The sequence below is a fragment of the Chelonoidis abingdonii genome, chromosome 6 (genome assembly GCF_003597395.2).
Source record: "Chelonoidis abingdonii isolate Lonesome George chromosome 6, CheloAbing_2.0, whole genome shotgun sequence".
Lineage (NCBI taxonomy): Eukaryota > Metazoa > Chordata > Testudines > Testudinidae > Chelonoidis > Chelonoidis abingdonii.
Window position 1 is genome coordinate 126,543,270 of NC_133774.1, and position 26,449 is coordinate 126,569,718.

Below are 26,449 nucleotides of genomic sequence, written 5' to 3' on the forward strand. Positions count from 1 at the left end.
TCAACTTTTCCTCATTTATAGAGGACAGTCTTATAATATGCATCCAGATATCCTCCAATCACACAAGCTGAAAACTGTTCCACTTTATTGCAGTTCTGTAACCATATGGGAACCAATCCTGTCTGTGTTCTGTGCACATCCAAAATTCCTGCTAAATGACCCGCCTTGGGAGCAAGTTATCAGTGACCCAGGGCTGGGGCGGAAAGAGAGTGCAAGGGGAGTGGGGGGTAAGAGTCCAGGGCTGGGGCAGCTGGGGCGTGCAGGGGGGACCCCAGTGCTGGGTTGGGGTCAGCCAAATTTTTTTTTGCTTTGAGTGGCAAAAAACCAAAGCTGGCCCTGCCTGACACTGAATCATGGTACCTACTTGATTGGGAACAGAGTGAGGTCTTGCACAGACATGGATGAGGAAGACTGATGGAAGTGGGAGTTCCTGTTTCAAGGTCAGGCGGCCATCCCCAGGAAATGGGAATGGTCCGGTCACAACCGGGTCCTGCAAACCAAAGCCAAATTGAGGCGGTGTGTAAAGAAATAAATATTCACCATTCTTTCTCCACTCATTTTATAGCTGTGCTGATTCCGCAGTGTAATGTTGCTGTACCTCTAAATTAGCACTGCCACTTTTAATGGTATTTAAAAAGTTGACAGCCCACTAGATCATAACTTGCAGCATTTCTCAGTGAAACAGGAGACTAATATCTATTCCTCCCCTTTATCTAACTGTTCAATGATTGCAGGGCCTGTTTGCCTGACTAATTAGTTACGCCCCAGATGCCCAAAATGTGAGTTGTGACCTCAGAGAGGGGGAGTCAAAGGTGGTCATACAAGATGCCCAGGTTTGCAAATTTGGTAATGTTGAAAACAGGAAAAAAAGGACAAGCGAGAGCTTTGTAATGTGTTCCATATGGCCAGCACATGGCTGGGACCTCCGTTCAGTGTAGATTAGTGCAGGATGTGAGGGGGTGCAGCAGATGGCTAAGAGTATTAGACCTCTTTCCGTGTGTGTGTGTATGTGTGTGTGTGTGCGCGCGCACACACGCGTGCACGCCTGCTACACAAGTCCCACGAAGAGCCCTTAGGATGACATGAAGTGCAAGATGCCATGCACGAACCCCACATGCAGCAGCGGAGCATTAGGCAAGCCTGAGAGCATGGCTGAGCCTTGCATGGACTGGCCGTTGTTTAGTCTTTGCCGCAGCTCAGTTCTGGTTGAGGGATGACTGGGGGAAAGGGCAATGTGAGGCTGTTCCTATGCCCATGTGGAAATTGGATGGACACATATGATGTATGGTTTATTAGTTTTGTGAGTGCCGTGTGCAGTTTGTTCCAAAGGGCTGCATTGGAGTACGAAGCCTGCAGAGTCACTGTGATCTTTAGAAGCCAAACATCCATCACTGAAAGGAATCTGAGGTTTTAAGGAGGGAGCCTGAAAACCAAGGCCACTTGCATGCCAGTTTGAGTAATGACACAGTAACGCCCTTCTGATTAGCTATCTTTGCAAAGCTCACCACAGTGCAAGGTGCACATGGTGTGCAAAAGAGGCACCTTCCTCGTGCACTGCAAATGACTGAGTTACAGGAACAGCTACGCGCTTGAAACCAGCGTCAGACTCTTTTGTGCCAGTGAGGGTGTTTACAAGCTGCCGACTGGGCAGCGGAGGAATAGGTTAAGTGTCTGGCCTGCAGACAAAGCCTGTAGTTAGCTTTGCCCCTCAACATCTGCCAAATAATTCAAGCCTGGGGGTGTCCTCTGCAGCTGAAGGGATAAGTGGGAGAAAGCAGGTTTCAGAGAGCTGGTAGAGCAAGGACGCCTGAGCGACAGGTAAAGCAGACTGGGGTGAGGCGACGGGAGAGTGCTGGATACCCAAACCAGGGGAAGTTCCTATCGTCTTCAGACTGAGAAGGAGGAGTTGCATTGCCCCACATCACCCTTACCTTAGTCCCTAGACCTGAGAGTGCAGAAGGAAGCCAGCAGGCTTTCCTTGAGGGGAAGGAAAGTGCAGGCTACAGACTGTTCATTCACACAGTCAGTGAGCAGATGGGGCCAGCTGTCCTCAGTCCCCCAGCCCGCTGAATTTAAGGCACCAGCTCTTTAAATGCCCAGTGAATGAGGGCAAGTCCAGACCCCTCTAAGGAGAAGGGATTCATAGAATCACAAAATATTAGGGTTGGAAAGGACCTCAGGAGGTATCTAGTCCCACCCCCTGCTCCAAGCAGGACCAATCCTGGGAGAGGGAAGGGAGGCTGGGAGAGACCTACAGATACGTTGATTTTTGTCCCAGCTGTTGACATCCAGCACAAGATGCTGGTTTTGTTATGGAAGGGTTCTCTCTACCTCTCCGTGTGGGGCTTTTCTGTCTAGTTCCTACTGCGGCCAGTCAGCTCTCTCCCACTGGTTCCTTGGTAAAGCTGGCCCAGGACACAGAGTGCTTATTTGAGACTTTCCATGAGACAGCTGCAGATCTCTGCTTTCCGTGTGAGTAGCGTATTGCAGTCTGTGGGGAGGGAGCCCAGGTGATGACAGTTAAAAGCAACCTGATCATATGGATCCTAAACATCTGACCTAGTGCCTCACACTTTCGTACGCTGTGTGCCTGCAAACCTGAGCCGGCCCTTCATCAAGCTCTGAACTAGTGACCTTCCCAGAAATCTGTTAAGTGAATGTAGAGCTTTTGCATTGCCCTAGTTTGCACTAGCGAGGTGGCTTTCATGAGGCAAAGTTCCCATTCTCCTCTTGATTTTAAGGACAGAGGTGCAGGTTTTCCTGCGTGATCAGCATTCTCCCCTTGCTGATGCTTTGACCAGTTCATCCTTAGTTTAATTTACTGATGTACATGGGCATTTCATTGAACTTCACTCTTCTCTCCAGCCGGCAATATCGATGTTCTGTCCAGGCGCAACAAGGCAGAGGCATTTACGGTAGAAAACACCTGGAAGCTGATAATCAAGTGGAGTCGTTTCCTCTTGTTTCAGACTCCTTTGAAGAAACTGAGCAGCTGATAATTCAGCATTTGGAGGGAATTTCAGACAAACTCTTTGTCCCCCTTTTAAGATGCTGCATCACTTGGCAGCAAGATTCGTACCAGGCCCTCAGCCAGCTTTAAATAGCTCTGAAGGAGAAGGATGACTAAGGTGGAAAATCTCATCCCACTTTTCTCCTTATAGTTCAGCCAGTCAAGTTTCTAAGATGGTGGCGATAAGTGTAGAATTGCCATAGACTGTCAATCAAGGTTCCTTAAGTCTGTTTAGCCAATCCAATCTGCATGGTCTTCCAGCAACCAGACAGGTTTCTCCACTGGACCGAGTACAATGTTTCTCTTCCATGAATTTTGCTAGTTAGAGTATGGTAGTTACATGCCTTTGGCCTAGTCATGGTTAGGGATCAGAAGTCTTGAGGGAGGGTTTGCAGATATTCTTTAATCTGTAAGATTATTATCAGCTCCAGAAACTTGAGAAACTCTGCAATAGGGCATTAAAAAACCACAAAGGTGAAGCCCAGCCCATATTGAAGTCAATGAGAGTTTTGCCACTGGCTTCAGTGGCACCAAGATTTCACCCTAAGTGTCACGTTCACTTTCTGGTTTGGATTTATCTTCAGAGGAATGAGAGAGGAGATGTTACTGCTTGACCAAGGCAGGGCAGTCACTTCTTAAAGGGCGAGACAATCGGTAAGGCAGGTTGGTGATCTGCATTCAGTCCTTCTGGCTGAATGGTTAGGAAAAGCTGCTACAATGCCAAATGTGTTTGAATTGCCCATCTCTGGTGGTTGGAGGGCCGCATGTGCTAACTGACTTACAGCCACCTGTCTGAGACTTGTCCTACATTTTATTTTTCCCCTGGTCAGTACCACTATGGACTTAGATTTAAAATTTAACATAAAAAGCAAAGAGCAGACACAAACAAGAGGGTTCCCACTCATCTCTGCAGTCCCTGAGCAGTCTTAAAGCTTTCGAGCAAGCTGTAATGCAGCTCCCTGTCTAGGCTTATCCTGGTAATCAAGGAGGAAAGAGGTGATAACCACATGACTCAGTCTATGCTAAACTCAGTATCTAAATAATCCTCCAGAAACAGTGGTTCTCAAACTTTAGCAACCTGAGGACCCCCATATTGATTTAAAAATTTTCAGGGACACCCCCCTCAAGCCCTCCTGATCAGCCCTAGGCCCCACCCCAACTCCACCCATTCCCCCAAGGCCCCAACCCAGCCCCACCTCTTCCTGTCCCCACTCCACCCCTTTCCCCAAGGCTCCATCCCCACCCCACCTCTTCCCATCCCCCACTCACTCCATCCCCCTTCCCTCCATCACTCTCTGTCCCCCACCCTCACTCACTTTTACTAGGCTGGGGAAGGGGGTTGGGGTGTAGGAGGGTGCAGGCTCTGGGAGAGAGTTTGGGTGCGGGGTCTGGGTTCTGGGATGGGGCAGAGGGTTGGGGTGTGGGTTCCGGCTGGGTGGTGCTTACCTTGGATGGCTCCTGAAAGCAACGGCCCCTAGGCGGGGGATGGGGGGACCAGGGGGTCTCTGTGCGCTGCCCCTGCCCACAGGCACTGCTCCCACAGCTCCCATTGGCCACAGTTCCCGGTCAACGGGAGCTGTGGAATCAGCACTTGGAGCAGGGGCAGCATGCAGAGACCCACTGCCCCCCCAACCCCCAGTGGTCGCAGGAACATGCTGGCTGCTTCTGGGAGCAGTGTGGTGCCAAGGCAGGCAGGGAACCTGCCTTAGCTCTGCTGTGCCGCTGAACTTTTAGTGCCTACAATCTCCCGGCATGCAGGCGGTGTTGGGAAGGAAGGGAAGGAGTTGAGGGAGGGTGGGGCAGGAGTTGATCAGCGGGGCACGTGGACCCCCTGGAGTACCTTTGGGGACCCCCAATTCCATGGACCCAAATTTGAGAAACGCTGCTCCAGAACATAAACTAGTCATCAGGTTCCTTCGCCATAATGTCACCAGTTCATGAACAGTGTGTTGACACTGACAATTTTTACCGCATATGCATCATACCTCGGCATTTCTTATTTGTTGGAATTTCTTTACAGAAGGAAAATCGGGGCTTCCTACTTTCTTCCACTCCAAATAGGGATTGGTTAGGTTGTTGTCCAGGTAGTATGTCACATACACAAGGTCTTTGGAAATACAAAGGAAACATGTAAAGCTCCTGATCTAGGTTTAAAGACGAAGGGTAAAACTTTCAAAAGTGCTTAAATGACTTAGGAGCCAAAGTCCCATTTTCAAAAGTGACTTCAGAGCCTGAATCTCACTGAAATGGAACTCGGGGTAAAATTTTCACAAGTGCCTAAGACTAAATATTTTCAAGCCTTGGTCCTTAATGTTATGCTCTTAAATTCCTATCTCAGCTCCTAAATAGAAGTGTCCTGACTTCCACAGGTGCTGAACCCTATAGCAACTGTTGAAGACAACACCAGTAAATCCTACACACTGTGCAATGTTCAATATCTGGATTACATTGTGATCAATCCCAGAGGGAACTCTTTGCTCAGCGAGACCTGGCTAAGGGGCAGCTGGGCTGAATAGTTTCTGAAAGGACAAAATTCACTGTATCCCTTAAAGGTCAGAGGCAGGGCCAACTCTGGGATCAGGGTCCACAATCTTTCCTAATACAGTGCTCCTAGGCCCTAGAAAATCTGGGGCTGCCAGGTAAGGAGAGATTTCTAGCTTGGTAATATACAAATTCTAGATGTGACCTCAGTTATGAAAATGAATGCTTTGGAAATGTTTAACGTGAACCTTTTCCTGGGGCTCCAGTACCCAAATCCCTCCCACCCCCAGCCCATTTACCTGCATGCCTGGGGAAATGGGTAACGTTCACTGTCACAGCACTGATGTTAGAGGATGTCCGGTTGTCATCACTAGCGTAGATCAGTACGGTGGCCTGCCAGCTGTCTGACGGCTGTAGCTCAGTAGGACTGTGCACGGTGGCTAGTACTCCAACAATGTCGGTGTTGTCACTTTCGTCTTTGCTGGTAATATCTGCAAAAACTTGGTTTTCACCTGAAAGTAAAAATACATTTTTGACACAAAAGGTAACGAGACCAGCGGTAGACCTGTGTCGAGGTGAAACACAGAACTGTCTATACGCAGGGCTGAGCTATAGATTACTCGGTTATACCAGCATGAATTTGGAGGAGCACTGGTGAAGTCACTGGATTTACCCTGGCATAACTGAAACTGCCCCTGGTGGTGAGCTCTGGAAATACAGCCCTGGTTCTGCAAAGCATTTCAGCACGTGCATAAATCTCATTTACTACATTTGTACGCATCCAGCACAGTGGGTCACCAGCCGGTTTGGCCTTTAGGTACTACATGCCTAATAACAGTTTTAAGTCAATAAGACTTAAGCGAGTGTCTAAGAGAACCAGGGCCTAGATTAACACCTTGACGGGAGCTCAGAGGAATTGAGAGGCCAGAGAGCTTATTAAAGAGAAATATAGCTTGAATGGACCTGGCCCGGGGGGATATCAGTCCACAAATATAAACGGAAAGGTACTGACCGAGGTGGCATACAGTGTACAAACAGAGGCAATAGGATCAATTTAGAGCAGGGGTGGCCAACCTGAGCCTGAGAAGAAGCCAGAATTTACCATTGTACATTGCCAAAGAGCCACAGTAATACGTCAGCAGCCCCCCATCAGCTGCCCCCACCCACCTCGCTCCCTGGACCTCCTGCCCACTGGCTGCCTCACCGATCAGTGCCTCCTCCTCCCTCCCCACACTTCCTGATCAGCTGTTTCATGGCGTGCAGGAGGCTCTGGGAAGGTGGGGGGGGGGACAAGCGAGGGCACTGCAGGCTATGGGGAGGGGGCGGGAAGGGGTGGAGTTGGGGCAGGGCCTGTGGCAAAGCCAGGGATTGAGCAGTGAGCACCCCCCAGCACACTGGAAAGTTGGTGCCTATACAAGGAGCCGCATATTAACTTCTGAAGAGCCGCATGGGGCTCCGGAGCCAGAGGTCGGCCACTCCTGATTTAGAGGGATAACAGATTGTCAGGAAAACAGCCTGACACCAAGACTGTTAATCTCCCAGGGGGAGGGTGGAAGAGTTATTCCTTGTGACACATCCAACTGGACTGGACAAACTGGAGAAGGGAATAACCTCGCGTTAGCAGGAAGATGGAGTAGATGACCTGTTGATAGATTTTAAGCATGTAACTTGCATGTGACTGGGGATTGGCATTTAATGACTTAAAACAAATATTTACCGTACCTAGCAGAGCCAGCAATCCCATTACGGTCAGCACAGGCTTCCTCACCATCTGGACATGAGGTGGCTTGGTGTTGTTCATCTGGAATCGAGCAGTCAGTGTCCTCTGGGTGAAGTAATGGGGATGGTAGTTCATGAAGGCATTGTCGTTACTCAGTAAAGTGAAGTTGATAGTGTTGTTAGCTTTGGAAATGAGCAGGTTTTGATGTTGGATGATTACCTGTAAAGTAACGGGAAAACTGGCCGTCATGCCGGGGGAAAAAACACTTCTTGCTGACACTCTAACGAATAGATTCCTATTTTAAAATCAACAGTCTTATTTCTGTTGAACTGCATATTCAGCCTACATGATCCTGCGGCAGTTCTATTTGATAAGCTGCTTCTGCCTGGGGCCACTTTAACTCGTTTCCGTGCATTTGCTTACCTGCTGAAAACAGCAGAGTAGAGCACCCTTGCTTCATTTGGATACTGTAGTGAAGCTACAGAACTAATTTCATCCCTACGCTGCCACACCTGTGTGAAGGATGAAGAGCTGTACATGCAATGAAAGCAAACGCATGCAACATTTTGGCTTCAAAATTCATGAAGATCATCTCAGCTTGGCTTTAGTTCACATAAGCTCTCGGTTGGCTAAAATCAGGGCATCAGTAGGATTGCATTGACTCAGATGTGAAGGATTAATCCTACCTGTAGGGATGCACGGGGAGCAGCGGGCTGTCTGTAAGAATGCCAGGTGCTGCACAAAGAAGAGTTCTAGACACGCTGTGTAAGCAGGTGGTGAAGGGGCTCAAGCCATGTTAGCTGGACACTGGGATTACAGTCAATGGAGATAGCTCTACTAGATTTATGAAGAGAGTTCTGCAATCCTTCCAGAAAATCTGGAGACTTCACACCATCCCTGAGAGACTCTTTCATGAATAGCGAAGGTTGACACACACTTCCTCAGGAAGTGAAGTCTTATGTGTCCAGAGGATGGAATTACTAGCTTGGTTTAGTACTTATGTAAAGAGCTCTTGTGAGAGATGTGATTTCCATCCACATTTTTTGTCAAAATAATGTTTCATTAGTGACCTCATTGTACTTCATGTGTAAGAACTTCGCAGCGTTCTGCCCTTACTGTTTCACCAGTTACAATCACTGGGACAGTGATTAGGATCATTCATTAATGGACCACGTATGCTATTAATTGCAATAAAAGAGGTAGCCTTGTGGTCAAAGTATTGGACTAGCGCTCTGGGCTTACACCCGAACAGTACTAAATAACTCCACTGACCCTGGTGGAGTTGCTTTGGATTTACACTGGCGTACCAAAGTGCAGGCTTTGGCCCCAGTTCCAATTCCTCACTGAGTGACCTTGGGAACACCCTGTTTATTCCTCTGTAAAATGACCAACAGTGCAATAAGGAGACAGATCACAAGCATAGGCCAGAGCAGAAACGTGAAGGGTTCTGCAGGCAAAACCCCCAAATGTTTACACTTTTTGCAGGGCAATAATAAGGAGCCAGTGAAGGGCCTGAGAGGAGACTCACTTTCTTTAAAGAGTCAGCTAAAAATGGTGTGACACAAGCCGTGATAAAGCTATCACAAGTATACAGTGTAGTCACAGCCGTGTTGGTCCAGTATCTTTTCGTGGCCCAACTTCTGTTGGTGAGAGAGACAAGCTTTTGAGCTTACACAGAGCTCTTCTTCAGGGCTGGAAAATGTACTCAGTGACACTGCTAAATACAAGGTGGAACAGATTGAAACATGTGTTAACTACTTACGCTAAACAACCTTTCCCAGACCTGAAGAAGGGCTCTGTGTAAGCCTGAAATCTTGTCTCTGTCCATCACAAGTATACCACAGACAGGAAGTATTTGAGAAATGAGATGCGCCAGCTCACACTTAGAGGCTTGTGCACATCCAAGTGTGCAAACCCAGTCGATTTTTCGGGTCAATACTCCCATGGGCTTTCCAGGGATCCATCTAATTGCTCACATTGCCTCTCCACATGCAAGGGTTCGGTTCAGCAGAGACCACAGGGAACATTCACAGGTTGGTACAACTGGCATGCTCCCAAGAGGAGGGGCAGTCTCTTCCCCAGCATTGTAGTTGCCTCCATGGTTACATAGTTCGGCACTGCCTCCCTAACTCATGGCCATATGCCCATTGCACGGCCTGCCCCTTGGTGCGGGCAGTAATTATGAGGTCATGTCAGCCCTCTGTGCAGAGACCTCACCCAAAATCCAAGAACTACTGCATTAAGCAGTCAAGAAGCGTGGTAGTGGTGCTTAGGGCTTTCTGGGAAAGGGTGATTTTGTACAGTTGCGGGTGTATAATGCATCACAAGAAGATAGTGGTGAGCCTATTACAGGGAATGAGGGAAAGTGAGTTTAGCCAGTCATGCAGAAGGATTCACGGTAACAGTGTCCCCAGCATATTCTCCAGTTCTCCTAGGAGGAGGAGTTTTCATAGGGCTGTTTTCTACAAGGACACTCGGGAAAGGTCAGATGAATTAACTAAAGCTGTGAAGTTAAAGCACCTGACAACCTGGTGTGAGAGCATTCAAACCTCAAGATTCGGCTTGTAATTTTTTCGTGAAGTCCATTCAGAAACCTAATAAGACATTCTTTTGGCAACACATTTGCTCTGCAGATTGGCATATTAGGTGAGGACACTAAGTGAGCATTGAGTTACCTTCACCACCATGGCTGCATAGGTCACATCAGCTCTCCACGTTTGTGGAACTGGCCATCCAACCAGTGGGTCTGCTTCATCATTGTATACAGGAACTGAGGTGAAATTTGGGAACAACTTCTGAATTTGCTCCATTGCTTCTGTTTCTTGCTCTAAGATGTGAAGAGAACTTCCAGCTCCCTGTAACAATGGGAATCCCATTTCATGCAAAGTGAGGAAGCAAAGTGTCATGTACGGTACTCTGAACAGTGGTTCTCAAACTTATTTGATTAGGCCTCTCATCTTTGTGTCTGTAGTAGTTTCTTGGGCCCAAGTACATATATCGATTAAATAAAATCAACATGCAACTCTCACTAAATATTAAAAATAGTGAAACATTGAGTCAAACAGAGCCAACGATTCATTGTAATAAGAACAAAAGCAAAACTGTGATTGTGGTCAATTTGTTTACCATTAAGTATGCCCACCGTGGCATAGCAAACAGATTAACGTGCAGATGGCACCAACTTTGTATAATGCTAGGCAAGCTTAACAGGAATCCACCAAAATGCACAGCACCATCTAAGGACCTGATATGGCTGGAGGAGTCAGCGTTGCTAATTATTCATTGCTGTGGGTAAAACGTGTGCAGTGAAGTTTTTCCCCCTAAAGCTTCTCATGCTCCCACTACCCCTGAATACACTCCGTGCCTCCTCAGGAGGGCCCGGCCCCCAGTTTGAGAACCTCTGCTATGAAAGACAAAGCACAAGCACCTATGTCCCTGTCAGATTTGTGTGCAGTGTTGTAGCTGTGTCGGTTCCAGGCTATTAGAGAGACAAAGTGAGTGAGGTAATATCTTTTATTGGAACTAAAGAAGAGCTCTGTGTGGCTCAAAAGCTTGTCTCTCTCACCAAAAAAAGATGGTCCAATAAAAGATATCACCATGCTCAAATTGCCTGTCAAATTTAACATTTCTACAATTTTGATGGGGCTATTATAAGATGGGTGCATAACTGGCTGGATAACTGTACTCAGAGAGTGGTTATTAATGGCTTCCAATCCTGCCTGAAAGGTATAACAAGTGGGGTTCCGCAGGGGTCTGTTTTGGGACTGGCTCTGTTCAATATCTTCATCAACGACTTAGATGTTGGCATAGAAAGTACGCTTATTAAGTTTGCAGACGATACCAAACTGGGAGGGATTGCAACTGCTTTGGAGGACAGGGTCAAAATTCAAAATGATCTGGACAAATTGGAGAAATGGTCTGAGGTAAACCGGATGAAGTTCAATAAAGACAAATGCAAAGTGCTCCACTTAGGAAGGAACAATCAGTTTCACACATACAGAATGGGAAGAGACTGTCTAGGAAGGAGTATGGCAGAAAGAGATCTAGGGGTCATAGTGGACCACAAGCTAAATATGAGTCAACAGTGTGATACTGTTGCAAAAAAAGCAAACGTGATTCTGGGATGCATTAACAGGTGTGTTGTAAACAAGACACGAGAAGTCATTCTTCCGCTCTACTCTGCGCTGGTTAGGCCTCAACTGGAGTATTGTGTCCAGTTCTGGGCACCGCATTTCAAGAAAGATGTGGAGAAATTGGAGAGGGTCCAGAGAAGAGCAACAAGAATGATTAAAGGTCTTGAGAACATGACCTATGAAGGAAGGCTGAAAGAATTGGGTTTATTTAGTTTGGAAAAGAGAAGACTGAGAGGGGACATGATAGCAGTTTTCAGGTATCTAAAAGGGTGTCATCAGGAGGAGGGAGAAAACTTGTTCACCTTAGCCTCTAATGATAGAACAAGAAGCAATGGGCTTAAACTGCAGCAAGGGAGATTTAGGTTGGACATTAGGAAAAAGTTTCTAACTGTCAGGGTAGTTAAACACTGGAATAAATTGCCTAGGGAGGTTGTGGAATCTCCATCTCTGGAGATATTTAAGAGTAGGTTAGATAAATGTCTATCAGGGATGGTCTAGACAGTATTTGGTCCTGCCATGAGGGCAGGGGACTAGACTCGATGACCTCTCGAGGTCTCTTCCAGTCCTAGAGTCTATGAATCTATGAATCTACCCTATCTGCTCAGGCACTAGAACTGTTGACAGGCAGTCAGGACTATTGTTTTAAAGGGGAAACGTATATTTTCCCCCACTCTCCACATGTGAAAGTGGCGGAAAAGTTGTTTTCAGGTGGAGACTATACATGGAAGCATTCCGCTTGGAAGGAAGTTTGTCTGTTAGAATATCTTTAAAAGGCCCTCTGGAATTGTAATGGTTATGTACCGCAGCACAGGCAGAGCACAATTCTGAAAGTGAATTTCATAAACCAGAGGGGCTGCACAGTCAACGTTAGCAATAAATTGGATTAAGAAATATTCTCCTGTACACTTTTCTTTATTAAACACCTAGAAGCCTTGGACTGACCTTCTTATGTAGGGCTATGTAGTCCAACCTCACACCAGTCGCTCCAGTGAAGAAGTTGGTTCCATTGTAGCAGTGATGTAGAAGACTCCAGCAGATGGGCGACTTTGGGAATGGATGGAAAGAATCTCCCGGGCCTCCAAATTTCAGTAAAGAACTAGCTTCTCTTAACCCTTCTGAGCATGCATCGTAATAATTGAGAAACCCTAGAGTCAGAACAATTATGTATACAGTAGATGGTTACAGCTTAAAATTATAATGATGTCTTGATTCAAGTTACCGAAGAGTACGGTCAGTCCTCATATTGCTGCAGCAGGCTGTGAGCAATTAGAAAGTGCGCACAACTAACAGCATACGATGTGTCTGAAGCCACCTTTTTCCACTTCCTCTCTCCATTATTGATCACAACAGGGGTCTCGAAGTCCCCTCCCTTGGTTTCATACAGTCTCAGCAACAGGAAGCTCCTTTAAAGGATTTTGCCTGGGCAAGCTACCAAGACACACATCTATTAAAACATATGGCTTTAAAGCAGAAAAAAATCCTTCATAGCACAACTTTAGTTTATAACCAAACAGTGAAAAATGTGATTGTATTGTTGTCACCCTTACTCCCTATTCCCCACCCTCATTTCTGTTTTCTCTCATATTAAAGTCTAACCTGAGACTTTATGAAAATCAGAATAGGAATGCTATTAATGGAAGTTACATGAATCACACCCAGGGCCAATTCCTTATAAAACAGAATATACCTGTATATACCCTATTATTTATCACCCACCTGCCCCTACCCTATGCCACCCCCACACAAATTAAATCAAGGTCAAAAGAAACAAACTTACCTTTGACACTCATTGACACATTATCGAAGTCATGGTGATCTGGCTCGTTCCAAGTTTCAAAATTCCATTTGGCAACATGTTCCAATCCATATCTATCTGCAGACGAAACTACCTTTCGTTACTGCACGGTACGCTTCCATGTGGCAACGAATAATTCATACTTCAGGGGTAGAGCTCAGAATCAACCCGCAGCCTTCCAAACATAGTGGATTAAATTCTGCCCTTTGAGGTGTCTGTGCAGCTCCCATGGATTTCAATGGCCGTGGTATGTCTGGCTCAAATGGCTGAATTTGAGCCTCTCTGACTAAAAAGTAGCTTATCTTTCACTCATTCTCTGTGGCTATCAACGCCAGCTTTCTTCCTATCCATCACTTGTCAGTACCTCAGTTTACCCATCTGGAAAATGGGAGTAATGGTATTTATTTTATCTGTTTCCCAGGAATGTGAGAGACTTAAGAGGTTCGTTATTTGTACAGGGCTTTTAGCTGTGGTTGAACAGCACTGTGGAAGTGCTAATCCTCATAGAATCATAGAATATGAGGGTTGGAAGGGACCTTAGGAGGTCATCTAGTCCAACCGCCTGCTCAAAGCAGGACCAGTCCCCAGCTAAATCATCCCAGCTTTGTCAAGCTTGATCTTAAAAACCTCTGTGGAGATTCCACCACCTCCCTCATGATTTCAGCCTACATAGTTTGGCTTAGCCTAATTTTTTTTATTGGGCTACTGTCATAAGCATAAGTCCCAATTCTGAACCTTAGTGTCGAAAATGTGGGTGCCTGCATGAACCCTCCAAGCTTAATTACCAGCTTGGATCTGATATCGCTGCCACCAGACAGGAATTCCAGTGCCTGCCTCACTCTGGTCTCCCCAAAAACCTTCCCTGGGGGACCCAAGACTCAGATGCCTTGAGTCTACAACAAAGGGAAATAACCCCCTCCCTTGTCTCCCTCTTTATTTCCTCCCCAGGCTTCCCTCCCTGGATGGCCCTGGACGATCACCCTATTTCAATTCTTGAAATGCAAACAGAGAGATCCAGTTTCTTTCATCCTCAGTCAGAGTCCCTGCAAAGATTAAGCTTGTGCAATCTGACACAAGAATTTCCCCTCCCCAGTCTTCTGTGAGAGAGACCACGTAACCCTGGCACAGAGATTTCTGTCCCCTGAGCCTCAACTAGAAAAGAAAATCCAACAAGTTTTAAATAAAAGAAAGTTTATATAAAAAGAAAGAACAAGCCATAAAAATGATGAATAAACAGCCTTATCCAAAAAGATATACAATTTAAAACATTCCAGCAAACTACACACATGTAAATACAAAAAAAAGAATAGATGCCTATTGTTTTTTTTTACCTTTGTACTCACAACTTGGAAACAGAAGATTAGAAAGAGCCTGAAGGTAGAGAGAGCCTCTCTCAGAGCCGAGAGCGCACAGAACAGCACAAAGAACACACACCCAAAAAACTTCCCTCCCTGAGCTTTGAAAAATCCAGTTTCCTGATTGGTCCTCTAGTCAGGTGTTTGGTTCCCTTTGTTAACCCTTTACAGGCAAAAGAAACATTAACCCTTAGCTATCTGTTTATGACAGCTACATACTGTATTTGTTGTTTTTAGAGTTGTATTGTCTAACGTTGAGTGGTGAAAATGAAATTGAAAAAAGACAAGAAGTGAAATTGGCCAGATAATTCTCAGCCTCATTTAGAACTTCTCACTCCATGGGCAAGAAACTTAAATGTACTGAGCTCCATGACTTGTTTCAAGTGGCTTCAGTCTCTCACCCTTCTATGAAGCTTTTTCCAAAATTGAATAAACCCACTCAAACATCTCCCATTCACCCAATTGCTGCTATGCATCCTGAAATCAAGTATAAACCACACAACTTTGGAAGAATAAAGGACTGATGATTAAACAATGATTACTTAATGACTCACCTATGTATCTCTTGGCCAGAAGTGCAATTAGGCTCCTCCATCTTATAACCTGTTCTTTGTCTTCAAAATCTGTAAAGTATCCTGAAGGGCTTCCCATCAATTCAAATCCTTAAATAAACACAAGAAGTCTAACTCCCATTTGCATGAACTGGTTTACTTTTGATTAGCTAAGGAAATCACTGAGTCTTATTGACACTTAAGAATCTGAAACTACATAAGACACGGGAAATTAATTACATTAAATGGGCAACCTTTCCTGATGCCACACGCTAATTCCACACCAATAGTTACTTTGGTCTTGAGGTCGTTCAAACTCATTGCTTGTCAATGAAATCAACAGTATTAGGAGTTTCCACCTCAGCTTATGAACTGGCGTGTGACGTAGAGGTATTGGAGGTGTGTATAGTTGTATATGGGTAGTGAAAGCAAGATGAGTTTAGGAACGTGTCCTCTTTGGTCCCTTCTTGAGCGTATTTCAGCGAGGAGAGAGTTGATCACAGCTTCCAGTTCAGAGTCTCAGATTAATGCCAAAGCGCTTACAAGTAGAGCACTAATGTGCTGCTTTACATTATTCCCAGGGTTCTGTATGCAGAATTTCCATTTACATTCATTGGAGCCAAATGTAAGTAGAAGTGAACTAATTTTGGACCAAAATCTGCTCTGGCAAAAGCTGTTTAGTCTGATGGCTGTACATTTGATCCAACATGTTTAACTGACCAGGAAAAAGCTGTCCTTACCTGGAATGAGTTTGTTTTTCCAGAGAAGATCCATCAAGTTATCCAGACTGGTAAAGTTGTAGTGAAGTTTTCCATTTGTCACTCTAAAGAATATAAGCAATTTAAAGCAGTGATGAGCTGCCAAAATATTAACAACTGGTTCCCTCCTCCTCACCCCATGAGATCATGCCCTTCCCAACCCCCCTGGGACTCCTGCCCCATCCAACCCCCCACGTTCCTTNGAAGTTCAGATTTCTCTGAAAAGTGTTCCTCTAAACAGTGATGAGCTGCCAAAATATTAACAACTGATTCCCTCCTCCTCACCCCATGGGGGATTCATGCCCCCCTGGGACTCCTGCCCCATCCAACCTCCCATGTTCCTTGACAGCTCCCCCCGTACTGCTGCCCCATCCAGCCGCCCTCCCTGTCCCCTGCCACCCCATCCAACCCCTCCTCTCATTTCTGATGGACCCCCGGAACCCCTTCCCCATCCAACCACCTCTTCTCTCTGTCCCCTGACTACCCCTGGAATCCCTACCTCTGACTGCCCCCCACGGACCCATCCAACCCCTGCTCCTTCCTGACTGCACCCCTGGGACCCCTGCCCCCATTCAATCCCCCTGTTCCCTGCCCTCTGACCGCCCCGACACTAATCCACCCGCCCAACTCCCCTGCCCTCTATCCAACACCTCCTCCCTGCCCCCTTACCACGCCGCCTGGAGGCAGGGGCTGGGCTAGAGCTGCGCCCTGCGGGGACGGGGTCAGGTTCGGGGGCCAGGCCAGAGCCGTGCGGCACCTGGAGCCCTTCTCGCGCCCCAATCCCCCTGCCCCAGCTCACCTGCGGGAAGCCGCTGCTTCCTTCTCAGCCCTCCCAAGCTTCCCACGTGAACAACTGGTTCGCGGGAAGCCGGGGACGGGGAGGAGAAGCCGGGGGAGCGTTCAGGGGAGGAGGCAGAGGCGGAGTGAGGTGAGCTGGGGCCGGGGGAAGGGCAGGGAGCTGCTGGAGCTTTTGTTAAATTTAAAAGCCCTTTTCGAACCAGTTGTCCTTCCCAGGACAACCAGTTCTAAAAGGGTTTCTAAATTTATCAACTGGTTCCCATGAACCGGTGGGAACCGGCTCCAGCTCACCACTGATTTAAAGATACAAAACAAAGAAAATAGCTAAACTAAGCATGACAGAGCATAACATAACAAAGCAGGTCCCTAACTAAATTTTGATTGTAAGTTCTCCTGGCCAGCGACTGTATTACTGTTCATATAGCATGTGACACAATGGTGCAGGGCCCTGTTTTTGGTTGACCCCTAGGTGCTACTGTAAAACAAACAATAGCATTTGTTAAATAATGAAATTGTATCACTTTTATACTTAATATAAACAAAACCTTTGTCTCAAATAGATCAGCTGCTTTAGTTCTATAATTCACAGCAACGTTTCAACATTTGTTTAGAAATACATATGTTATTCTTTATTCTGATTTTAAAACAGCATGTGGCTCCAGTAGAAAGAAGGCTGTATTACGTCCGGGTAAGATGCCCATTCTCTTCTGGCACACAGGACCAGTATGATACTTCTAAAGGATTGACATATGAGATTTTTTTTAAAGTGATAGATGTCTATAGCATCTAAGCACAGGCTTTTCCTTGTCCATCCCATGGTGTTTTCATCTCCCAAAGGCAAGAACATAAGCAACATAGCAGATCTGATGGGAGAGCAGGGGCTTTTTACCGATGCTATCATTTGGACCCTGTGTTATTTGAATGTCCAATTTCTTACCCACGTACAAAGCAGCTTTATCAAGATTTTCTCCACTCCATTTCCTTTCTTGCAGCCACCAGCTGGTTGCCTAGTACACCCCTGGTCCAAAATGAAAATATGCCTGACTGTTTAATTCTCATGATTTTAATTCTTACTCTGGTTGTTTAGCTGGATTCTTCATTGCTTTTGGCACAGCTGAGGATTAATAAGTGTATTTGCTGGGTAAATGAAAAGGTCTTTCCTGCACCTGTGGAAGCACACACCTACAGTAACTGTATTCCAATTTTAACAGCCTTTAATATTTTCCACACACAGTGTGGGTGTAAGACTGCCATAAAAGCCATTCCCGGCTTACATCTAGGGCCAAATTTTTGGATGAGTTTCCTTCTAACCTCCCATAGCAAGGAGTTGTGGCCTCCCTCAGAGACAGACGGAGGGACAGCTGCAAGCCCTCCCTGGTGGGCAGACCCGGGACACCCACACCCGCACCGCTGGAAGCAGAGGGGCGGGACAGGAACCAGAAATATAAAAGGCCAGCCCTTCAACTCAGTTAGAGAGGAGCCATCAGAGGAGAAGGACATCTCTCACCCACTGCTGGGGCTGCCATTAGCCATTTACACCAATGAGATGGATGACGACCCTGGGATCCAGGTACCCCCCCTCAAACAGAAGTGTAGCAAGTAGCCCTGGGAAGCTGAATATAGTTCGGCTGTGTTACTGACTGACAGCTGGCTTTCCCCACTAACCTGGGATGGGACACAGTGGAGTTGGGTGGGCCCGCATCCCCCTAACCCCTGCCAACCCACCCCTGGGGTGGCAGCCTCCTGACCACAGGCCAAAAAGTCTGCATTTGTCAGTGGTCCCCCAGAGCCAAGATCCCTGTCTGTTTGCTGCCCCGCCCTATTTGAGGGCTTGGGCTTAGAGACTCATTATTGCTTGGTCCTGAGAACAAGCCTGAGCATCCTGACTTTGCTGCCCAGTCCTGTCTGAGGGCCTGGGTGAATAGACTGGTTACTGCGCTGTCCCGAGTACAGGCCACAGCTTCCTGACTTTGCTGCTTGCCCTGTTCGAGGGCCTGGGGGAATAGATTCCTTAGCTGCTCTGTCCTGAATACCGGCGAGGGCCACCTAATTGCTTGCTGCTTTGCCCTGCCGGAAGCTTGTGGACACGCCTGCTCTACCCTGAGTGTAGGCTAGAGTCCTTTAATCGTTTGGTGCCCTGTCCAATCGGAGGGCCAGGGCCCCTAGACTCAGCACTGGATTACCCCGTTGAGTGGCAGAGAATCCGATGCTAATTCCACCCCAAATTGTGCTCATCCAGAGGACTTGTAGCGAGAGGGCATAGCCTCCCTCCCAGATAGATGGAGGAATAGCCATGACCGCCCTACACCTCCTTACATGTGCATAACACTCAGCAAGCATTGGCAGGTGCCTGCACCCCAATCTGAACACTTGCACATAAGAATTATAATTTGCCCCACAAAATCCATTTATGCCAATTAATTTTGCAGGTGTAAATTAACACTCGCTAACAGCATTTTTCATGTTCATCTGCAAAATGTGCCCAGGCATATGTGTGCATTGGTAATTTTTTATTTTATTTTGCTTGGAGGCTGAATATTTAGTCCTGAAATTTGTCTTTGGTAAAGCTGAAACTTGATTTTTAAATTCGTGGAAGTTTTTAATAACAATATCTCCACTTGATTGTTCTGGCACATACCAATTGTCCAAATAAAGAATCACTGTAATCCTATGTAACAATATTCTGAAAATGTAATTTATTGTTGCCTTGGCATAAGACATGTGCATGTGTAAAAATTGATTCACACCATATTCAGAGTAACTAGTTAATTAACCATTTAGGGACTGATCATAGTGCAAGAGATGAGTGTAGTGCATAGAAATGCAAGGCAAAAAGTGGTAAAAGTGATGGGGAATCCAGTGTTGGACACTTTAAATCATGTAGCAGGGGAAATTGTGAGATGGAACGTCTGCCTCTTTTCTTTAACTGCTCTCCTTTATGGGGCAGATTTGAACGGAGAGACTGGAAGTTAGTGATCCTGGAGCAATGCATGAGCTAAGAGGATTTATAAAACTACCTAGAGAAGAAAGACCGGAATGTTGGTTACCTGAAGAGGAACCAAGACTGTCAGTATAGAATCACAGACATATAGCACTAGACGGGACCTAGTGCGGTCCCCCACGCTGAGGCAGGACCACCTATAGCTAGACCATGCCTGAGGGTACGTCTACACTACGGGATTATTCCAATTTTACATAAACCAGTTTTATAAAACAGATTGTATAAAGTTGAGTGCATGCGGCCACACTGAGCACATTAATTCGGCGGTGTGCGTCCATGGTCTGAGGCTAGCATCGACTTCGGAGCGTTGCACTGTGGGTAGCTATTCCGTAGCTATCCTAATAGTCCCGCAGTCTCCCCCGCCCCTTAGAATTCTGGGTTGAGAGCCCAGTGGCTGATGGGGGCAAAAATCATTGTCGCAGGTGGTTCTGGTAATGTCATCAGTCATCCTTCCTCCGGAAAGCAATGGCAACAATCATTTCGCACCCTTTTTCCCTGGATTGCCCTGGCAGACACCATAGCACGGCAACCATGGAGCCCGTTCAGCTTTTTTTTTTTTTTTCTTTTTTTTTTACAGTCACCGTATGTGTACTGGATGCTGCAGACAGAGGCGATACTACAGTGCTACACAGCAGCATTCATTGCTTTGCATGATAGCAGAGACGGTTATCAGTCATTCTGTACCGTCTGCTGCCGGCATAAATTGGCAATGAGATGATGGTTATCTGTCCTTCTGTACTGTCTGCTGCTATCATCGGTACCCCTGGCTGAGATCGGCTGGGGGTGCAAAGCAAAAACTGGGAATGACTCCCCAAATCAATCCCTCCTTATATGGTTTCTAAAAATAGAGTCAGTCCTGCCTAGAATATGGGGCAAGTGTACTAGAAAACACAGTGTATCAGAGAGCACAGGTGCTCTGTGTCAGATCCCGCAGAAATGATGAGCTACATGCCATTCACGGGGGGTGCCCCTGCAACAACCCCACCCGTTGCTTCCCTCCTCCCCAACCTTCCTGGGCTACCGTGGCAGTGTCCCCGCCATTTGTGTCATGAAGTTATAAAGAATGCAGAATAAGAAACAGAGACTTGTTAGTGAGATAAAAATGAGGGGAGGCAGCCTCCTGGGGCTATGGACAGTCCAGGCAGAACATTAAGCGGTGCGGGAGAGGAGCCAAGCATGCTGCTGCTATGATAGTCCAGGCAGTACAGAATCTTTTCTTTACACATGAAAAGGAGGGGGCTGATGAAGCTCAGCCCCAGTTGCTATGATGAAGACGGTTACCAGCTGTTCTGTACCATCTACTGGGGAATGACCAGGAGTCATTCCTATTTCTACCCAGGCGCCTCCAGGCCAGCCTCAACCTCAGGCCAGCCAGGAGCACTCACAGGCTGATGGTGACGGACAAGACATCAGTCATATGTGCACCAGTCTGCCACCAGGAGGGGAGAGGAGCCGGATACTGCACTTCACTGCTGCAGCATCGCGTCTACCAGCAGCATTCAGTAGACATAGGGTGACATTGAAAGAAGTCAAGAAACTATTTCTTTCTTTTTCTTTCACGTGGGGGGGGGAGGGGGGAGAGTAAATTGACAAGACTATTCCCTGAACCACGCCGGACAATGTGTTTGACCTACAGGCACTGGGAGCTAGCCAAGAATGCAAATATTTTATGGAGACTGCTGTGGACTGTGGGATAGATGGAGTCCTCAGTACCCTCACCTCCCGTCCCTCAAATGAGCGTCCCTTTGAGTCTTTGGCCTTCCCGTTACGCTTGTCACACAGCACTGTGTAGCCCGGAGATTTTTTTTTCAAACGCTTTGGCATTTCGTCTCCTTGTAACGGAGCTTTGATAGAACAGATTTGTCTCCCATACAGCGATCAGATCCAGTATCTCCCGTACGGTCCATGCTGGAGCTCTTTTTTGGATTGGGACGGCATTGCCACCCGTGCTGATCAGAGCTCCACGCTGGGCAAACAGAAAATGAAAATCAAAATTTTGTGGGGCTTTTCCTGTTTACACTGGCCACTGCATCCGAGTTCAGATTGCTGTCCAGAGCGGTCACAGTGGCGCACTATGGGATACCGCCTGGAGGCCAATACCATCGATTTGTGGCCACACTAACCCTAATCCGATATGGTAATACCGATTTTAGCGCTACTCTTCTCATTGGGGAGGAGTACAGAAACTGATTTAAAGAGCCCTTTATATCGATATAAAGGGCCTCGTAGTGTGGACGGGTGCGCAGTTAAATCGGTTTAATGCTGCTAAAATCAGTTTAAATGCGTAGTGTAGACCAGGCCTGACAGGTGTTTGTCTAAGCTGTTCTTAAACCTTCCCCCAATGACAGGAATACCCCAACCTCCTTTGGAAGCTTATTCCTGTACTTAACGATCTCTGCTGCAGATTAAGCCCTTTGCTACCTATCCTACCTTCAGTGGACATGGAGAACAATTGATTATTGTCTTCTTTATTACAGCTGTTAACATATTTGAAGACTGTTGTCAGGTCCTGCCTCAAATTGGTGGAAACTATAGTATAGATCAGAATTATTAGACACACACAAACACGACTGGTTGGAAAAGAGTCAACACGCCTCTTGCAAAGGGAAGTCCTGCCTCACCAATCTATTAGAGTTCTGTGAGGGAGCCAACAAGCATGTGGACCAAGGGGATCCAGTGGATATAGAGTACTTAGATTTTCAGAAAGTTTTTGACAAGGTCCCTCACCAAAGGCTCTTATGCAACGTAAACTGCCACGGGATCATAGAAAATTAGGACTGGAAGGTTAGGGCTCAGGAGGTATCTAGTCCAACCCCCTGCTCAGAGCAGGATCAACCCCAATGAAATCATCCCAGCCAGGGCCTTGTCAAGCCGGGCCTTAAAGACCTCTAAGGATGGAGATTCTAACACTTGCCTAGGTAACCCATTCCAGAGCTTCACGACCCTCCTACTCAAATAGTTTTTCCTAATATCCAACCTAGACCTCCCCCACTGCAACTTGAGACCATTGTGCCTTGTTCTGTCATCTGCCACCGCTGAGAAGAGTCTAGCGACATCCTCTTTGGAATCCTCCCCCCCTCAGGTAGTTGAAGACTGTTGTCAAATCCCCCCTCACTCTTCTCTTCTGCAGACTAAATAAGCCCAGTTCCCTCAGCCTCTTCTCATAAGTCATGTGCCCCAGCCCCTTAAAAATTTTCATTGCCCTCCACTGGACTCTCTCCAGTCTGTCCACATTGGGGTAAGAGGGAAGGTCCTCTCACAGATCAGTAACTAGTTGAAAGATAGGAATAAATAGTCAGCTTTCCTAATGGAGAGAAATGAACAGTGCCCCTGCCCCCCAAGGATCTGTACTTGAACCTGTCCCATTCAACATATTCATTAATGATCTGGAAAAGTGGGTGAACAGGGAAGTGGCAAAGTTTGCAGATAAAAAATTATTCAAGAAGTTAAGTCCAAAGCTGACTGCGAGTAGTTACAGGGGAACTTTCTAAAACTGGGTGACTCAGCAACAAAATGGCAGGTGAACTTCAACAGTGATAAGTGTAAAATAATGCACATTGGAAAAAATAATCCCAACTATACACATACAGTAGTGGGTTCTAAATTAGCTATTACCATGCAAGAAAGACATCCTGGAATCAGCATGGATACTTCTTTGAAAACTTCATCTTGGATGCACAGCAGTGGTCAAAAAGATTAACAAAATGTTAGGAACCATTAGGAAAGGGATAGAAAATATCATAATGCCACTATGTAAATCCATGATATGCCCACACCTTGCATATTGTGTCCCGTTCTGGTAACCCCTTCTCGAAAAGGATATAGTGGAACTGGAAAAGTTTCAGAGAAGGGCAACATAGATCACCAAAGGTATGGAATGGCTTCCGTATGAGGAGAGACTAAAAAAGATTAGGGCCGTTCAACTTAGAAAAGAGATAAATAAGAGGGGACATGACAGAGGTCGATAAAATCATGAACGGTGTGGAAAAAAGTGAATACGGACGTTTTATTTTCTCTTTCACGCAATACAAAAAACTGGGGGTTGCCTGATGAAATTAAGAGCAGGTTTAATACAAACAAGAGGAAGCACCTTTTCACATAACCCCAAGTTAACCTGTGGAACTCACTGCCATGGAATCTTGTGACAGCCAAGAGCATAACTGGGTTCACAAACGAATTGGACAAATTCCTGGAAGATCAGTCTATCAATGGCTATTGACCAAGATGGGCAGAGACACAACCCCATGCTCGGGGTGACCCTAAACCTTTGACTGCTGGGGGGAAACACTACATACTTGTCCTGTTTTGTACCTTCCCCCTGAAGCTTTGGCATGGGCCACTGCTGGAGATAGGATACCTGGCAAGATGGATGACCCAGTATGGCAGCTCTTATGTTCTTATATTCTCAGTCTTCTTTTCCCAAGACTAAGCAGAATCAATTTCTTAAAACCTTTCCTCCTAGCTCAGGTTTTCTAAACCTTTTATCATTTTTGTTGCTCCCCTCTAGACTCTCTCCAGTTTGTCCACATCTCTCCTAATGTGTGGTGCCCCAAACCAGACACAGTCCTCCAGCTGAGGCCTCACTAGTGCAGGACCACCTTTGACTTGCATTCAGCTAAAAAAAAAATTAAGCTGAATTCAATTGTTGCAAAGAGCAGTTCTGCTCACACAGATCCATTAACGATATTTCCAGTTTCGCCTTGCGTCCTACTGAAATATTTGTTTACACGCAGTCAGCAAGTATAACAATGATTAACTTTACTTTCATGCAAAAAACCTGACAACACAGTTCAAACAATAAAACAAAAGTGTGTCCTTCTGACTTCAGGGGTCTAATTCAAACAGTATACATTGTAAAAAAAACAAGGTGCTGTTTCGTTTGCAGGCACATTAGAGATTCCAGGAATATTAATGTGTTGCCAAAACATCCCCTTGTCTTCCCTCTTAAGCAGATTGCCTGCTGCCATCCAAAAGAAGTGGCTGCATTTCAGTGATGCTGCATGCATATAGATAGAAGCCTTTCTATATTTATTTCTGCCAGTAAACCGCATTAAGAGAACTTTGACTTGGAGGCAGATCAGGGTAACCCACTCCCATTAATAAGCAGTTACCTGTCAGTGAGAGTACTTCATCCTCACAATCTGGCCCTTTAAGTGTCAACACTTGTTGTATGGTTGTGCAGAAACGACACCTGCTTCTCACCTTTTTTGTCCCATTTGTCATAGTAGTATGGCCTGAGCTGTATCTTCTTCACCCTCAATGAAATAACACTACTGTCCTCAAACACGGGGACACTTTGCAATGGCTGTAGTTTTGATAAAACATTAATATGTAGGTTAATAAATGCTCTGTCAGAGAAGTGAACACCTGCCGCTGTAGATGGTCTTGAAGAATATCATTGTAGCTACAAAACCAGCAAGGAGTCCGGTGGCACCTTAAAGACTAACAGATTTATTTAGGCATAAGCTTGAAGTGAGGTTTTTAACCACAAAAGCTTATGCCCAAATAAATCTGTTAGTCTTTAAGGTGCCACCGGACTCCTTGTTGTTTTTGTGGATACAGACTAACACGGCTACCCCCTAATACTTGACATCATTGTAGCTGGCATCCCAAGGAATTGATCAGTTCTTTGTCAAGTCATGATGCTTTTGTGGAAACTAAAGGAATCCAAAACAGTGTCTATTCCACTGGGGGTGAGACACCTAATATTATATCTCCAAACAACCTGGAGACTAGCAGAAGGTAACAGGTTATGAGTCCACGTCTTTGCAGAATTGTTGGAGCGGGTGCTTCTTGGAGTGTTCACTGAAAGGATTTAAGAGCATAATATCCCATTCCCGCTCAATCTCTTCTGTGGCTGAGTTTGCCAGTCTCGCTCACCTTAGCAGAGAAAGCACATTATCCAAGTCTGGAGGAAGTTACCAGAGGCATGAGGGATCGGAAAACCCTGGGTGCTCTATCTGCTGAATTTCGGGAGGAAGATCAAGAACTCTGCAGAGACTGAGTTAATATGTTTACTTTTTCAATTAGGGCTGCTGATTGCCTTCCAAGTCCCTAACTCTATTTTTGGTTGCTATTAGCAGTGAACTTGGGCTGGTTTAAAGTTCAAGCTCTTACTAATCTCTTGTTGGCTCCAAGAGGGCCCTGTTCTGCTGAGCACTCAAAGCTTTCGTTGACGATAAATCCCAAGGAACTAGTCCCCAGAGCCTGGAATGGGCGCAGCATCTTATCAATGCCCACTCTTTAGAGAGCTGTTTCTTCAGCCCTTGCTGGGTGGGGTTTGTTCCATGTGCCTTGTAAGTCAACAACTCCTCCAGCTCTGGGTGGGCACGAAAAACTGCTGCAGAGTAGATTTAAGGAAGAGATGATATTAATGAGTAACAGTATGCAATGAAAGGGGCAAAGGGTTTATTTAATGGGTAAAGGATTCCATTCTGAACTGCTGACCGCCAGTGCAGCTCCTCTGAACTCAAAGGAGTTGCACTGGCTGCACACGTTGCTTGTACAGCCAGTTATTCTGGGCACCAACTGACACTGTTTGAGCAGCAGCAGATCCACAGGCCTTGCCGCTCCTCCAAAATCCCCACCTGGGTTTACCTGTGGAGCAGTGCAGAGCCCCTGTGTGGGCTCCTGAGTCCTGCCCCTTCCTCAGCGCACAGAGGAACTTTTGTAAAGGGATCAAAAATAACACTCTACTCAGATTCCCAGGCCAGAAGAGACCACTGTGACCACCTAGTCTGGCCTTCTGTACTTCCTCAAAGTAAAAGCAGCAAAGAGTCCTGTGGCACCTATTAGACTAACAGACGTATTGGAGCATGTGTCTGACGAAGTGGGTATTCACCCATGA

The 26,449-nt window shown here is 46.3% G+C and overlaps 2 protein-coding genes across 12 annotated transcripts in view; one reads left to right on the top strand and one right to left on the bottom strand.

Moving 5' to 3' along the window:
- Positions 1 to 26,449, top strand: part of LOC116823767 (purpurin) — a 105,434-nt gene that overhangs the window by 48,348 nt on the left and 30,637 nt on the right. The window contains exon 6 of one of the 10 annotated variants that reach the window (XM_075067397.1): positions 24,110 to 24,217. The exons of 8 other annotated variants lie outside the window; for them this stretch is intronic. In XM_075067397.1, coding sequence (XP_074923498.1) covers positions 24,110 to 24,189 — 80 coding nt within the window. In that variant the 3' untranslated portion in view covers positions 24,190 to 24,217. Of the gene's footprint in view, positions 1 to 24,109; positions 24,226 to 26,449 lie in introns of those variants that run through there. One more of the 10 variants, XM_075067395.1, reaches the window with a different exon arrangement.
- IDUA (alpha-L-iduronidase) overlaps positions 1 to 26,449 on the bottom strand; it is a 75,900-nt gene that overhangs the window by 11,706 nt on the left and 37,745 nt on the right. For both annotated transcript variants that reach the window (XM_032778579.2, XM_075067394.1), the window contains 9 exons: positions 15,786 to 15,868; positions 15,049 to 15,156; positions 13,122 to 13,217; positions 12,287 to 12,489; positions 9,887 to 10,066; positions 7,214 to 7,430; positions 5,791 to 6,003; positions 4,996 to 5,117; positions 365 to 490 (listed from right to left, as the gene is read on the bottom strand). In XM_032778579.2, the coding sequence (XP_032634470.1) occupies positions 365 to 490; positions 4,996 to 5,117; positions 5,791 to 6,003; positions 7,214 to 7,430; positions 9,887 to 10,066; positions 12,287 to 12,489; positions 13,122 to 13,217; positions 15,049 to 15,156; positions 15,786 to 15,868 (1,348 nt within the window). The remainder of the gene's footprint in view (positions 1 to 364; positions 491 to 4,995; positions 5,118 to 5,790; positions 6,004 to 7,213; positions 7,431 to 9,886; positions 10,067 to 12,286; positions 12,490 to 13,121; positions 13,218 to 15,048; positions 15,157 to 15,785; positions 15,869 to 26,449) is intronic.